This window comes from Trichoderma harzianum (genome assembly GCF_003025095.1).
Source record: "Trichoderma harzianum CBS 226.95 unplaced genomic scaffold M431scaffold_2, whole genome shotgun sequence".
Classification (NCBI taxonomy): Eukaryota; Fungi; Ascomycota; class Sordariomycetes; order Hypocreales; family Hypocreaceae; genus Trichoderma; species Trichoderma harzianum.
In genome coordinates, this window is record NW_020209250.1 from 3,180,855 (window position 1) to 3,196,369 (window position 15,515).

The 15,515-nt window shown below is 50.4% G+C and overlaps 5 protein-coding genes across 5 annotated transcripts; 2 read left to right on the forward strand and 3 right to left on the reverse strand.

The window, feature by feature from the left end:
- Nucleotides 1-1,070: 1,070 nt before the first annotated feature.
- On the reverse strand, nt 1,071-3,059 carry M431DRAFT_2183 (hypothetical protein; the record flags this gene model as incomplete). The annotated part of the gene is made up of 6 exons (XM_024913538.1): nt 1,071-1,186; nt 1,271-2,210; nt 2,292-2,636; nt 2,734-2,754; nt 2,819-2,894; nt 3,043-3,059. 6 exons carry the CDS (start codon nt 3,057-3,059, stop codon nt 1,071-1,073), a joined length of 1,515 nt encoding a protein of 504 aa, XP_024779277.1.
- Nucleotides 3,060-5,423: 2,364 nt separating this feature from the next.
- M431DRAFT_504564 (hypothetical protein) lies at nt 5,424-6,643 on the forward strand. The gene is made up of 5 exons (XM_024918487.1): nt 5,424-5,560; nt 5,628-5,637; nt 5,842-5,937; nt 6,003-6,103; nt 6,162-6,643. The coding sequence occupies exons 1-5, from the start codon at nt 5,536-5,538 to the stop codon at nt 6,257-6,259; spliced, it is 330 nt and encodes a 109-aa protein (XP_024779278.1). The 5' UTR covers nt 5,424-5,535; the 3' UTR covers nt 6,260-6,643.
- Nucleotides 6,644-9,318: 2,675 nt separating this feature from the next.
- On the reverse strand, nt 9,319-10,390 carry M431DRAFT_309069 (hypothetical protein). The gene is made up of 2 exons (XM_024914204.1): nt 10,190-10,390; nt 9,319-10,036 (listed from the first exon to the last, which is right to left on the reverse strand). The coding sequence occupies exons 1-2, from the start codon at nt 10,192-10,194 to the stop codon at nt 9,565-9,567; spliced, it is 477 nt and encodes a 158-aa protein (XP_024779279.1). The 5' UTR covers nt 10,195-10,390; the 3' UTR covers nt 9,319-9,564.
- Nucleotides 10,391-12,271: 1,881 nt separating this feature from the next.
- M431DRAFT_478658 (hypothetical protein) lies at nt 12,272-12,789 on the reverse strand (the record flags this gene model as incomplete). The annotated part of the gene is made up of 2 exons (XM_024915696.1): nt 12,272-12,538; nt 12,664-12,789. 2 exons carry the CDS (start codon nt 12,787-12,789, stop codon nt 12,272-12,274), a joined length of 393 nt encoding a protein of 130 aa, XP_024779280.1.
- A 1,021-nt stretch (nt 12,790-13,810) lies between these two features.
- On the forward strand, nt 13,811-15,222 carry M431DRAFT_74229 (hypothetical protein; the record flags this gene model as incomplete). Its single annotated transcript, XM_024922209.1, has 5 exons — nt 13,811-14,054; nt 14,137-14,217; nt 14,281-14,397; nt 14,461-14,508; nt 14,582-15,222. The coding sequence occupies 5 exons, from the start codon at nt 13,811-13,813 to the stop codon at nt 15,220-15,222; spliced, it is 1,131 nt and encodes a 376-aa protein (XP_024779281.1).
- Between the last annotated feature and the right edge of the window lie 293 nt (nt 15,223-15,515).

Consider the following 15,515-nt stretch of genomic DNA (forward strand, 5'->3'; position numbering starts at 1 on the left):
GGACTCAGGCAGCTATTCCGAAGAGGCTGCTAGGAATCAAAGTTCTCGATAGATGTCGCAACAAGATCAGCAGCGGCTGAGGGCGTCTGCACGTGTTGGATGGCTCGGTTTGATTATGGGCCTTTCGCGAGAGAAAGTGGCACGGAAGCAGCCGAGAGAGCGTGAACGCGGCTTGAATTCAGGCACTGAATGTTTCGAGACTCGGCGATACTAGCGGTGCTCGGATCAGTGCACCTTGAGGTGGGAGGAAGATGAAATACAGGCGCGGATTGGGTCGTGGTCGGGGGTTGAGGATGATGCGCCAACAAAGCCGCCCTTCTCCGTTTTCAAAGATTCGAGGTAACACGGGCAAGGCGGACGCCGAAAGCTACGGCAGATCACGTGAGTCTGCGCACGGACCAGATGGACTTAGGAAGCGCCCATAACCACTGCCCGACACGAAGTACCTGAACGGCCGCATCCTTAGCCAGCAATTCGGATGGTGGTTCCGATCAGTGCATGACAGCACTATATCGCCTAAAAGTTGGGTAGAATGGGGGTCATGTTGGCAAAGGAATATGGAAACTTGACCTTGAATAGCATTGAGTTCTAAAAACAATCAACCAGTCAAGTCATTAATTGCATGGTACGGTGTACGGGTGATTACTACTATTGATGGGATCGTTTGATTGAACTACCACACAAACCTCTTCCAAAACGTTGCGACATCATCACTCGGCAAAGACTACAACAAAGAAGTTGGAACACTAGAATGCGTTTCGGCAAAAAAAAATTGTCATCCAGAATTTTTATTTTCTTCATATTGCGAAATAGAAGCTTAAGCTCTTGATAATCCAGTACGTGCCACTGCAGCTTAGACGACGCTCAACTTTTTATGAAATCCATACTACCTCACAGCCATATCCCGCCTGAGACCCATGATACGTCCAATGCATTATATTTGGGGACGATGTATATAACAAAGATTTTTTTTCTTTTTGTTTAACTGCAACAATTGTTACTATGCTTGCTCCATCTAGGATCCAAGGCAATACATGTCAAACATTGTGCATTGCAATTGCACCAGCCACTTACAACTTGGTAGGAGGGGCAGCCGAGGTTGTCGGCCACTGGTAGCCGGCAGCATCGCTGAACTTGTATCCATAAGATGCTGTGAAATCATCCAAAACAGCGGGGCCACGAGAACCTACACCGACGGATTAGTTTAAAACTCGATTGAGATAGACCGCGAACATGCCCGGGGGCTGGAAAAGATGAGATCGAAACTTACCGTAGGGGTACTCCATGGGGATAATCTCCTTGTTGTCTTCCAGGTAGTGCAGCAGGGGAGTAAACATGCGCCAGCTAGCATCCAGCTCGTCGTCACGAACAAAGTTGGAGTGGTCGCCCTTCAAGCAGTCAAGGACAAGTGACTCGTATGCCTCGGGGATCTTGAGGTCCGAGAATCGGCGTCTGTAGGTAAGGTCAAGCTCGGTAACGACGGTCTGGGTGCTTAGTCCAGGAAGCTTGGAGTTCATCTTGATGTAGACACTCTCGTTGGGCTGAATGCGCATAACAAGCTCGTTCCGTGGAATGTCCTTGAAGATGCCTGAAGTAACGTCCTTGAATTGGATACGAATCTCCGTCTTTTGCTCGTTGAGGGCTTTGCCAGCCTTCATGATGAATGGAACGCCATCCCATCGCTCGTTCTTAATGTAGGCGACAAGGGCGCAGAAAGTTGGGCATCGAGAGTCCTTGGGCACAGTGTCGTCCTCCTTGTACGACGGCTTGCTGCCATCCAACGACCTTCCATACTGTCCAATGATGACGTTCTTGGGCTCAATAGCAGGCATGGCTCGGAGGACACGGACCTTCTCGTCTCGGATATCCTCGGAGTCGAAGGAGATGGGGCGCTCCATGGCCAGAAGAGTGAGAACTTGGAGAAGATGGTTTTGCATGACATCTCGGATAATGCCAAACTCGTCAAAGTAGCCTCCACGACCCTCGGTGCCAAAGGGCTCCTTGAAGGTGATTTGCACGTTGTCGATGTGGTGTCTGTTCCAGGTAGCACCAAGGAAGGAGTTACCGAAGCGCATGATGAGAATGTTCTTGACCATCTCCTTACCGAGGTAGTGGTCAATACGGTAGAGCTCCTCCTCCTTCCAGTCGGGCTCAAGAGACTTTTGCAGCTCGCGAGAGCTGGCAAGATCCTTGCCGAAGGGCTTCTCAATCTACAGGCGAGTGATTAGGAGGGGAATGGCAATAAAATGAATGAGACATCAAGGCAGAAAAGAAGCATGCCGTCAACTTACAATAACACGAGCGATACCCCGGGTTGGGTAGCAGCATCTCTTCAGGTGCTGGGAGACGATGGTAAAGACACTGGGAGGCAGCGCCATGTAGAACAGGCGGTGCGCCTCTGGCCATCCCTTCTCCAAGTCCTTGAGGTGGTTGTCCAAAACAGCAAAGGACTCATCCTTGTCGTACTGGCCGGAAATGTAGGTGCACAGGCTGGTAAACTCCTCAAGCTGCTTCTCAATCTCAGGGGTAGGCGTCTTGATGTATGACTTCACCCGTCGCAGGTACTCCTCGTGGTCCATCTTTGTCCGGGCATATCCGACGATTTTGACGCCCTTGGGCAGAAATTGGTTTCGGTACTAAGAATTGTCAGGTAAGCTGGTGCACATCTCGATGGCGGCGCTTCTCTTCAAAAAAACGCATAGCCTATCCTGTGGTTATGGTTGGGCTGCTTACCAGGCCAAAGAGCGCGGGGTACTGCGAAGTGCTTGTGTCAGCGCAAAGAGTTACAAAACAACGATGGATTAAGGTGGCCTCTCACAGTCTTCTTCTTAGCAAGATCTCCGGAGGCACCGAGAACGATAATCGTCGTGTTCTCCTTGAGCTCGAGCGCTTGGCTGCATCGCAATTGTTAGCAAACCGTACTCTCGCGGATGCTCTTTTTTTCTTTCTCGATGCCAAAGTTTTGGCTCAACCCCGCCGTGCATTGTAGCTTGTAGACGCAGTGACGATAGCTGGTGTCATGGTGGGGTTGCCGGTACTTACGGCTGGTTGGGGTCCATTGCTGCGGTTTGCTCTGGATTCGGACTGGATAAGGTAACGCGGGAAAGTGAAAACTGGCTTCTTGTTGAGCGTGCAAGAGAGTAGCAAACAACCGGTCGGGCTTGGGACGAAGATTGAAGGTGCAGGCGCCGGTCCAAGATCAAGGTTCAGCGTTGGGTTGGGGAGAGAAGAGAGGGAGCTTGAGGATCGGAGGGGGAGACGCGGTGGGCTTGCTTGGTTTTTTAGGCGACGGGGTTAGAATGCGCTGACGGAGTTTGGAGCTCTGGCAGTACAGCGTCAAGTGCTCCAGTGTTAGCGCAAGTCCTGCTAGAGCGCCCCTTAGTGCTGTTCTCCGTCGGTGCCGTCAGGTACCTGCTGGGCTGCAAAGTCATCAGGAAGCTCGGAGTCCTGCTAGCCGCACTGCGATAGTCACGTAGCCTCCGGGGCTCCTTTCGAGGGTCGTTCTCCACCATCTAGCACGGTTAGTAATTTGCCCGGCTTGAGTCTACCGGGAGAAGGATGGGGGTTTAACTGTGAGCCAGCGTGGGCGATACCGGGCGGAGGCAAACAGCCAAGAGACGAAGCTTGAAGTTTACGGCAGTGAAGTCGGGAATATCATGAAGGGACTGACCGGAGTTGAAAACAGGTTACTTGTCCAGGTAATTGTAAACCACTATTGTCAAGTATAGCACAACGGGGCATTCATTCAACTGGCACCTACCTATCATGGCTGTAGCATCTGCATAATTGCACATCGGCATCTTACTTTGCCTTCGTGGGTATGTACATGTAACTGACAAATGTAAGCACCGTATGCCTATTTCGTACTGAGGGGGTCACCCGCAGATTGAGTTGCAGATAACGCCTCAACTAAACACCAATTGCCAAAAAGGGCCATATTTGCATCCCCTAGCACACTCGCCAAGAGCACAAGATTCGGGACGGGAACATTATTATTGATTGTTAAAAATCTTTTGTCGTTTTCTAGTCATGGATCACCCCTTGTGAAGTATGTTGCTTACAAAGTCTGGGATAATCCACCTAGGTACCTTATGCGTGGAAGGAGAGGAACACAGTGGAAGAAAAAAAAGCGCAGCATAGAACTTGACGGATGTTCCCGATGCTTGACTGGGCCGAGCAACTAGCCAGCCCGTCTACTCTACACGTTATAGGACCTATTGTCCCGGGTTCCAGAGACATCAGGTGGTGCTTCTCTTTGGTTCTCAGGGCCTTGTTGCCGCTACGGGAATTCGATAATTCCGCTGGAAGCGCAGCAAACCCCCTAACACCGCACCAGTGGACCGAAAGAGCGAGTATACGGCAGAGCCTGTACAAGATTCTGCGAGTAATACCACATGGGAGGGATTGGTAATCTTACTTCTGCCTGTTTCGAGGTCTGGTCGCCCCGGCTTGCCCCCTCATGGAGCCGGGAACTTTTAGACGGCCTGTGGTTGATCAGTCGCCGCATCTTCCGAGAACAACCCGGGCCGGACTAGGAGTGGCCTCGGCGATTTTGGCACGCTGAATGGAACATTGGAAACTTTGTCCGAGCATCCATCCATGTTGGTGATTTACCACTAGCACTCGTAATAGCCATTCAACCCATATAACTTGCCTAATGCTGCCTCATGCCCTTTTGCCTCGTGTCTTCTTTTTTTCCGTTAGTTGGGTTTTCTTTTTCTTTTTACTGTTTTGTGCCAGTGCCTTGAGTTAAGTCAACCTGTTCAAATACATAGTCTCCATAGTTGGGTTTCATCTTGATGTGTGATAGCCTAACTATCATGGATTACCTAGTGTCTTTTGCATTTACCCAGGTAGGTAGTCGGCCTACCGAAAGTGACGTATGATCCCGTGGGCATAGAGATGGACAATTAATGGATCAAGATCCAAGAGAACTAAGAGAGCAGCGCTGAATGATTCGATCAATGTTATGCAAGCGAGGGGCTGAGCACTCAGCCGGCTATTTGATTGAAGAGGACAACGGTGACCAATGGTTAATCCCCGCGGCCCCCAACATTTTCTCTCATCTTCCAGAGCTCGGGAAGAATGATACGTTAGTATCTAGCTTGGTCATAGATTCAAGAAGGGAAAAAATATTCTCCGAAAAGCGTGATATCTCAGAGAGATCTAAGCAGGTAGGCCGTCTTCTGTAGAGGTAGGGCGAATTATTTGGACCAAAATGCATGCTTTTCCCAAATAGGCTAGCTGATGGAAGGCTTTAGCGAGAAAACCAAGTGTGGCTACTTATCGATATCTCAGATCACAGGAAATGAGGCGGTGCTGCACTCTTCAGCACTCTCCAGCCACAGTCGCTTGTGAACTAAAATGCCCTAAGCCACCACGTGATGCCGAGGGCTCAAATTTTCGTGCTAGAGCCACCACACACGATATCGCATCCACCCCGTTGCCATCAGTTCGACATCACGACAAACGACGAGCACCAGACCTCCTTGTATATCGGTTACTTGAGAGGGCGGAAGCTACACAACAGACACGATGCCTTCCGAAAGTGGTCACAGATGTGAGTTGCCTTGCCTTGCCGATGGACTCTGCGAAATTGTCATCTAATCGTACTAACTTTCTGGCAGTATACGTCAAGTAAGTAATTGCGATCGCGAATTCCGAATGGCAGCGGAGAAGGAGAGGGAATGCACAGAGATGGAATGGGAGAGATGGGTGCCTTCTTGGCTTTGACGAGAATTGCCTCATCACGTCGCGAAACACGTTCCTCCTCGAAATCTCCCGACTGCTTTGCACCAGATCCGAAAGAAACCGATCGTTGGCTAACAGAGACAACCATAGGGGACGTCACCTGAGCTACCAGCGCTCTCGTAACATCACCCACCCTGGCACCAGCCTGATCAAGATCGAGGGTGTTGACAGCACAAACGCTGCCAAGTACGTTTCACAATCTCGAGCGCAGAATGATGGAGAGGGCAACAGTACTAACAATGCGAAAACAGCTTCTACCTCGGCAAGAAGGTCGCCTTCGTCTACCGTGGCCAGAAGGAGATCCGCGGCACCAAGATCCGCGTGATCTGGGGCAAGGTTACCCGACCTCACGGTAATAATCTATTCTCGTCACTGAAGCCATTTTCGATCCAACTAACGCTCTCAACCAGGTAACTCCGGCGTTGTCCGCGCCAAGTTCGCCAAGCCTCTTCCCTCAAAGTCTTTCGGTGCTTCCGTTCGCGTCATGCTGTACCCCTCGTCGATATAAATAGGATTTCGGATTGGAGTTGGTTGTGAGGGCGGTTCTCATTTGGTTGCATTGGTCGAGGCAAGGATAAAGCATATCGCCTTGCTTTGAGGCTTTAAATCAAAAAGACGTCAAATTCCCAACTTCGAAAGGTTCTTGGGCATCTGTGACTCGACGTATGTGGCAGAAAATTTTGCGAACTGCAAAAATGGAGACTCGAAACGAAACGAACTGAGGCTATGGCAGACCAATTCTTCTTCTTTCTTCTTTTTCCCCCTCCAAAAATTGGCGCCTGTCTTGTTACTCGGTCTCTGGGCTTTTTTTTGTCGTGTATCCATCCAGCAAGAACTGCCTATCTCATGATGGCTTGCAATTCAAAGGAATTGCGCATAAAAAAAACAAAACAAAGAAAAATGATACACGACAGATGGCGGAGTATTCGTGATGCGAACCCTGCTTGGTGTTTTATATTGGCTTTAATGGATTTTGCACTGCAGAGCGACACTCCAGTCGCCTGCCCACGGCAATTCTCAAATAGAGAAGATAGTCGTCGGTTAATTCTTATGACTTCACTGCTGCTCTGTCTCCTCCAATTCGTTACTCCGCAATTCCTTTGGAGGCTTTGCAAGTCCACCCATGTGAAGATAAATGTAACAAGCCATTGAAAGGAAACACGACGGACCCAGTCTGAGCCGTAGTCGCCCTAATCCCAATGAGACCAATTCTTCACAGATCAGATCTAATCAGATCTATCGGACGTATATACGGCAGGATAGTAAGAGGCAGAAACAACACAAGTACCCAGGGCAGAGTCGTACCTAGTAGACATATCATTTATATAGAACGGTTGTTGCCATACTGAACTATCAGCTACCCAACGGTTCAAATTCATCAGTTCTACTCAATAGGCGAAGCTATTATTAGGCATTTTCACATGATAACTGCGAGGATATTCAGGCTGTATGTACCTCTAGGCAGCTCACAGGTCAGTTTATACATAGGCAGATAGGCATTAATCAACCTCGTAAACAATCGGTCACCCGCCTAGCTCTTTATCTTCTGTGCTACAAAAGTTTCCAGAGAAGAATGCCGCCGTTCTGGAAAAGATTGAAAGAAAAGCAGCCGAGTGCAGATCCGAAGAAAGACACCGGAATACATCTGTCTGCCAAGCCTGATTTTCCGACTGTGCCCAATGAATCTGTACCCGGTCTGAGCTTGCGCCAAACTGTAAGCCAGATTTCAAACCCAAGCGGCTTCAGGGGAGGCTATAGAATGAAGTATACGAACAGCTGAAGTCAAACAATGCCGAATCAGCCCATATAAGGAAATATTGCTACGTAATAGGCCAAGGTACGGAGTAGAGCAAAGAAAATATTGATTCAACAGTAAAACGAGACTGAGATTCCCATATCGACTGAAGAAGTTCTAACAACGACTATATCGAGTCAATGTTGAAGTCCATATCGAAGGACTAGATCTCAAGCACCTTCCCATAGCATATGGCCCGAGTAATAACACCAAACTGCCCACGTGTACTAGAATAGAAACACCATACGGTTCAAGCACAGTCGTCTAATTCAGCGGATGGAAAGCTTCAGTCTTCACAGTCTTCATGAGCTAGCATGTAAATGGGGAAACCCGCTTTTCATGCTGCAGAACAATAAGTTCGCATTACTTTTTACATTCCACATACGGGTCAGTACTTGTCCATCTCTAGATCTACTCAGTTACAATACTCGTATTCAGCAGCAGCAGCAGGCTCTTGGATCACCTCCAATCGCAAAATACAAATCGATATTTCACAGACAGATATCGCAGTGCGACATCGAAATGTGCATTCCACGATCATCATTCTACAAGACACCAAACAAAGCCAAAAAATGACCGACGCCCCCGCGTCATTATAGCACTTTGACTTTAATAGGACCCCTAAGTTCATGTGCGCGCGCAAAAACATTAACAAAAGACAAATCACGTCGAATTCCAAAAAAAATCCGTGGTGAGACACATAAATTCCATCGTTCCAGTGACGCCCAATGAGTCTCAGCCCGTGTGCGACCTCAAATGTCTTGGATAAGCACGCTTAAGCTATAACCACACTCCCATTATTTGAGTCAAAAAAGGATCTTACACGAGGTCTATGAAACCTTGTAAAAAAGAAGGAAAAAGAGAAAAAGAGAAAATTGTGGCGAGGGAAAGATCTCGGTCTGTCCCCTCTCATGGGCCCCGCGTGGCTAACAATCAGCTCACATGCCGTTATGGAAACGCCGAAACGTTCAACTCTAAATTCAATTCCTAGAGTTTTAGCATTTCAGCACATTGTTTTGCCGCTGTCGAAAAGGGAAGATTCAGTACAAAGGGCCAATCTCTTGACACGCTTCTCAGGCTTCGTGGAACCTGGACACACAGCCTCGGGCTCAGTTGCAGTTTAAAGCACAGTGTGTGCGGAATACTTACTCCGTGAGTTATGCTTACAACAAGAGAGAGAAAAAAAAAGGAAGAAACGCCATTGCCAATGGAAAACTAGGCTGGCCGCAGAAGCCACACGCCGCCAACTCACGCACTTGCGCAACCCCGAGCCACGTCTCTGAATGGATTGGGCGGATTGGCCAGGCAAGGTAACCTAGTCCCTGCAACTCTGTTCCCCCTCAAATCCTGTGTGTGCGATTGTTCGCTCGCATGTATGTGCCGAGAAGAGAAACATCAAAACAGGCTCATTGTCCGGGAGGCTCGGGACTGAGACGCCAATGTGTGGCTTGGGCATTGATGCATATCCCTTCATGCTGTTGTACTCCGTAAGGTACTTGTAGCCCTGAATTATAGTTTGCACTCTTTGCTTCGTATTACTTGCTTCTCAGCCTTCGTGTTGGCAGTGTCAGTCAGAAAACGCCCAAGATGTCTTACAATCATACCTTAAACCACTGTGGCTAGGACGCGCCACAGAAAAGAATGCTTCTGGGAGAGGCGTCTGGAGAAAGAACCGCGTCTGCATTCCATCCAACAGGAATAGAAACATAACGCCCGTCCTCCTGGGTTATGATCGGCCCGTCCTAGTGTCACGGTTTCTGGACTAACATCCAGCCATTGCCCCTCAGTTACTGGGATTCACCGAGTCTTCTAGAGTAAACAAAAAACAAAACAACAGATGAGGTCACTAGCTCTGGCTGAAGCACCTTTTAGCCGAATAATAAAGGAGCTCAAGTTTGGTACGCGGAACCACTACGGGTACGAGCACGTCCCAGAATAGTACCCGTACGGAGTCTTCTGTGGAATGATCGTCGATGGTCATTGTCTCGGGCATAAGAAAAGGATTGAGGCAAGCCTGCCTAGTGGTAGCCCCCCATCTCCCCCCCTCCCCCCGGGCGTGGATCGACGATTTGAGATGGCAATGCTGTTTGGCTCCGGCAGAATGCAATGCAGCATGTCGCAAAAATGACAATTGCATTATGCCGGGGAGGGCATTCATGACACCCAAGCTGATCCCATCGGGACATCCCATGAATAGAGAACCAGAAAAGAAAAGCATTAGTGTCCCTGAACGAAACAGCGCACCCTGGTAACTTGGAGGCACGATGAGGTGTAAGATACGTCAACGACATAGAATCGACAAGGGAGAAAGGAGATTGGTAGTGGCTTTTCGCGCGCCGTCTCTTCCAGGCTGGCGCGATAATCAAATCAGCTTGTGCATGCTTGGCATTAGTGCGCTGATTTCGAGAGCCTAGTAATTTTTTCTTTTTTTTTTCTCCATTGGAGGATTCATCTGGTCGTGCCAGTTGCCAAGAATCCGCTATTGAGAAACTACTCTCAATCAGCTCTGTGGAGTGGAATTGAGACAGCATGAGAGTCCTGCAGCTGCGACTGAGACAGAACAATTCGAAAGCTGCATGATGCCGTGATGAGCTCACGGTATTACTCCGTATTCCAGAGGGGAAATGAATTATCAAGACTTACCCCATATAGCCTGGAGGACGAGGCTCATGGTAAACGAGGAGCTAAAGAAGGTCGCTTGCAAGGTTGTTGGGGGAAAGGAGGGTGTGAGCAACGCCAGAACACGAAGCTCGGTGCCGACGCTTGTCCAGGAACATGAGGGCACACCTACTTGGCCGCGGCGCTATTGCCATACAGGTCGCACTGCCTGCGGGAGAATGCAGACTGATAACGGGATTTGATTAGTATCACTCGTATGCTCCGTTGATGCATCATTATCTATTTCGTAACGGCTCTTCGCAACCCATTCTGATGTCGTGGAATCAAGGGCAACCTGTGCAACACCTGACTTAAATTGCCATGTGTCTGGCCGAGCGCACACTTGTAGTATTCGAGCCTCTCATGTGACACGGCATCCGAAATGGAACGAGAAAACAAGATATCAGCCAGGTTGGTTCATTACTGGGAGGTAGCCGGTGAGAGTGAGAGCGAGGGCAACCGGGGACCCTATGGCATATCGTTAAGCTCAATAGCTCCTCTCACAAGCATTAAGGTTTGGTTCGAGGCCAATCTGGTCTCCGCCTCGAATTGCCTATCCCGGCCTTTTCCTGCCAAAATTAAAATTCATTGACGATTGCGGGTTGGACGACAGCGCGGGAATGGGGCGGACGGTGGAAAAGCAAAAAGAGCGTGAGGCCGAAACCATTGTCAAGGGCATGGCGAATTGGCCGAGCTCGAGGCAGCTGGTGATACTAGGTGCTCCATAAATGCTCCGTACAAGCAGCCCTAGCAGACGTAACGTGAAGGTAGCACTCCGTGGGCTTGCTGGGGCACCGGACTGGGCAAGTCGAAGTAATCGTGGCCAGGGCTGGGGGGGTTGCGGATATCACCGTCGAGACATAAACAAACCAGAGGCCTCTTTCTGCTGTTCTGCTGTTGATGTGATGTGCTCATCAAACCAGAAACAATGAAAAGCAGCGATGGCTGCTGCATACAGTACAAGAGGTATGCTGGTATGGTGTCACTGCCATCGGTGGGCAAAGAGGATTGACGCGCAGCTCGCCGCCACAGTTGTCGCACCTGTTGATCCCGGGTTTCGCAGACGGCACATCACATTAACTCCCGCTTATCAAAGCACTGGGGAAATCGTCAACCATCGAACGCCATGCGGGCATATGGCGCTTTAGGCGGCGCTCGCTTGCTGTTTTGTCTCGCAGCGAGGCGCATCCGGTGTCTTGATTGCCTGAGTCGCCCTGAGCTGCGGCGTCTAACTGCTGATCAGATCCTCGTACATATAGCGGGCTTGGATCCCGCAGGCGTATTCTTTTGCCGCCGACCTCGTATTCAGCCAGCATTACGCACATTACGCACATGCTTTGGTTGTCGCCTGAGCCGCCCAATCCCACCTCGCAGCACCTCGTTGTGCTATCGTAACCTGATCGATATTAGTTCTCTCGTCTTTTTCCATTTCTTTACCCTCCTCTTTTCTCGCCCTTCCCTCCTCCCATCTAGTTTTTCGTATTTGGGGCAGTATTATTCGTCGGTGTCGGACTAGTCCGAAATCTTGGACCATCGTCATCGTCCGTGCTAATCAATTTTTTTTTTCTTCTTTTTCTTTCACAGCCGCCGCATCTCGATTTGTCGCCTTTGGGTGGCGCCGAGACACACACGCGCTCCACTTGTTTATATTAACCAAGACAACTGCATGCGGTCTGAGACGGGCGGTTGTGTCATCGTCGCTCAAGAAGCCGTCAGTGGAGCAGGGGAAACCGGCAGACCAGTTCCAGGAACTCCGTATCGTCAGCTAGCAGCTCCATAGTATTTCGCACCAAGCCCTGTAGTGGTGTGCAAGCTCTTGGCCTCTAGCCACTCGCGTCCTCAGACGAAGAAAAAAAAAAAAGATAGACAGACGCCAGAAGCCTGCCCAGCTGGACCAAGCTCCTATTTCTAGCTTCCGGCTCCAGCAATCCAGTCCCCCCTGGGCTAGGCCGCGCTGTACACGTACTGGGCTTGTGTTTGATGCTGGACTGGACGCGGAACAAGAGCCAAATCCGAGGAACAAAGCGCAATCAATTGACGTCAGCTCACTGATGTGGTGACAGAGCGTCAGAGTACACGTTTGATGTGACTGGGACGGCACCAGCCACATTTGATGTCGGTCGATTCACTAGCCGCACCCCGTTTTCCGCAGCTCCAGTAGCAAGTACCTGTACCAGCACCAGTGGCTGTAGCAGTACCTGTGCCGGTGCCGGTGCCTTGTGCCTGGAACTTTGCTTGCATTGATAACTGTGCAGTAAGCGGCAGGCCAGGCCAGGCCGAGCAGAGAGGCACGGACAAGAACTTCCGAGGCCGCTTCATTCGCCCAACCTCGAGCTGTGAAAAATACAGTCGAAACGAGAAGAGAAGAAAAGACGGGCCCAAAGAAAAGAAAGCATCGACTTCGGAACAAAGAGACTCCAAAGGTGGCACAAGCTGCGCGCATTCAGCTGCTTACCTACGGGTACGAGCACGACTAGTTGGTGCTGTAGCTCAGCCACAAGGTTGTTTGCAGGCATCGGATCGAGCATCAAGCCATCGTCGTCGTTTTCATCTGCAGCATCGCAGTCACGACAAGCTCTCCCCATTTTCCCTTGCCTTTCCATCTCCATCCCGGCTGCGTTTTTCTACCTAAGGTTGTGCTTTTTGTCTTTTTGTCCTGTCCGAGCTCCATCTCACCTCCTTCGTCTGTTGTTCACTTCTCTTCTGTTATCTTCTTTCTTTCTTTCCTCTCCCCCCTTTCCGTTCCCCCTGCCACCGTCGTTCTGCATCGCTAAAGGGCTCTTCTCCCTTCGCCTTGCTTGGTTCTCCAAAAGCAAACGTCACGCCGCTTCTTGTGCCCTGTCGCAGCCCTGGTACCGCTACCAGACTATTTCATTCCCTCCTGTGCAGCTTCCAGCAACTGTACAAGCGGTTGACCTCCCGTTCTCGGCATTCCCCAGCGCCGCTACCAGGTACCAAACGCGTACAGACGCAGCTCCCTGGCCTGCAGCGCTTCCGCACACCCCTCCCCCCCTGGCACGTCGTTCTGCTAGCACTAGATTCCCTCTATCGTTACCCGCTGCCACGCAGTTCTGGCACCACAAGCTACTGGGCTACAGCTTCTTACAGGCTGCCCAGTTTCCACTTCTGATAGCCAAAAGGCTCCAGAAGCATCGTTCGCCTCGCCCCCAACCTCTCTTCCGCCAACCTCTTTTCTCCTCCCCCCAGCCCATTCCCTCCCGGCGACTCGTCAACACCATCGCGAGAATTCCAACGCCAGGAATTGTCTCTGTTAGCCGTCTCATTTTTTGGGCTCCACGCAAAACCGCTTCTTCTGGCCAGTTTGCTCGTCATCCTAGCATTGTTTCGACTCGACTCAGGCTGCCGTCGACCCGTGCCCGCCCCATTTGTGCTTTGGACAGGGGCCCCCGTAACATTAATTACTAGCACTGCTGTGCGACGACGACAAGAGTCAACCTTGGACATTATCGTCCGTCCTCTCTGCGACCCGCATTGATCGCTCGATCCCCACGACCGTGCCGAGTGCCCTAGGCGACGTCGTCGCAAGAGCCCCAGCTATCTCGTCTAGCTCAAGATAAAGAAGCTCCAGTCCCAGAATCAGGCACCATGGCGACTCCGGCAAACAAGGAGCGCCCTCTCCCGTCGCCTACTCAGCAGGCCTTCTCGTCGCAGTCGGCGCAGCAGCAGCAGCAGAGGCCCAATTCGCGACGATTTAGCTTCTTGTCCGACAAGTCTCGCAAGAACAGCGTCACCAACAAGATCGACCTGCACGAAACGCACGCTGAAAAGGATTCTAGACGCCTCCACAGCAAGGCCGATCCCACGTTGGCCATGAATGAAGCGGAGCCATGTATGTTATGTTCCTCTCCTCAGCAACGCGCCTAAGCAGCCTTGCCGCTTGGTCGTCCTTTTTCTGACACTTGGTAAAATAGCTGTCGAAGCTGTGATGACAGCGTCGTCACTGTCTTCTCTGCGCGCCATGCAACACAAGGATTCCTACGGGAACGTGATAGGTACGTGATTCTCCTTTGTCTGATACCAATGGCATTCGTTACTTACACTCCATTCTACTTTAGCCGACCCTGATTTGTCCAATCCGACGCGCAACCGATGGGAGCGACCTCTCGATACCATCCGAAGCTTCGAGGCGGCCATTGAAGGCGACTATGCGCGCAGGTCCATGCATCGTTCAGGTATGTTTGCATTCAAAGGAGAACTTTCATGATAAGCGCCTCAAGCTAACCCTACTTTTTTAGAAACCGACCCTGCTGCGAACTTTAGCCGTCGAAACAGCTACTATAAAGGTACGTTGGTGTGATACTCGCTGCTGGAGCTTACGCATTAGTTATTCTAACACTATTTGTTCTGTGGAATTAGCAAATCAGCCACCACGATTTCCTCAAGATAGCTACTATGGTAGCCGTGCGGCTTCTTTTCGAGGAGAGGAAGGCCCATACGGAGGCCCACCACCTGTCTCGACGAGGAACAGCTACTACGATAACCAGCATTATAGCAACAATGGCGGCTACTATACTACGAATGCAGGCCCTAGCGGCTATGGGCGCCGCCCTTCGCGAGAGCCAAGGATGGCTTCCGAACCACACCTCCGAAACTACGGCCGAGAGCAAAACGTCTATCCTTTGCCTCACAAGGATCGCTCTTATGAGACAGTGACGTCTGCGGCCGCCAGTGGAAATTCCGACCCCGCAGGCTACCAAACCGACCCTACTAGCAGTGATAACAGCTCGATTCATCGAACTTCTCCGGCTAAGCAAGTAAACGACTACGGCATCGCTTTCAGCCAGTCCCAGTCCTACAAGGCTCCGACCTTGACAGTGAACCTAAACCCTCCTGGAAACGGTAAAATGCCAAGCCCACCGACCGCGAGCTACCAAAATCCTCTCCCAGCGATCCCTAGAAAGGAGGCTTCGTTGCTTAAGAGACAGGTCTCTACTACGCCGTCTGGAGGAGAGAAGCGAAAGAGCTGGTTTTCTCGCCGGTTTAGCAAGAATTCCTAAGTCTTCTGGAAAGTCAAATACCCGATTACATCATCATCATTCCTTTACATTTTCCTTTGAACGCTCTACTGGACTTGGCTCCCTTTTGTTTGTCTTCTGTCTGTTTGTTTGTTGGGGTAGAAAAGGCTCCATTAAGTTGCTTCACGATTGGTTTTTTGGGCATTCATTGCTTGTTGCCTATAATTACGCCATTATTGCAGGTCTAGGAGAGACGAATACGGCTGGGCGGGGATACCATCATTTTTGCTTTTCATTTTTCATTTTTCTTTGCACCATTGGGAAACTCGTTTGTT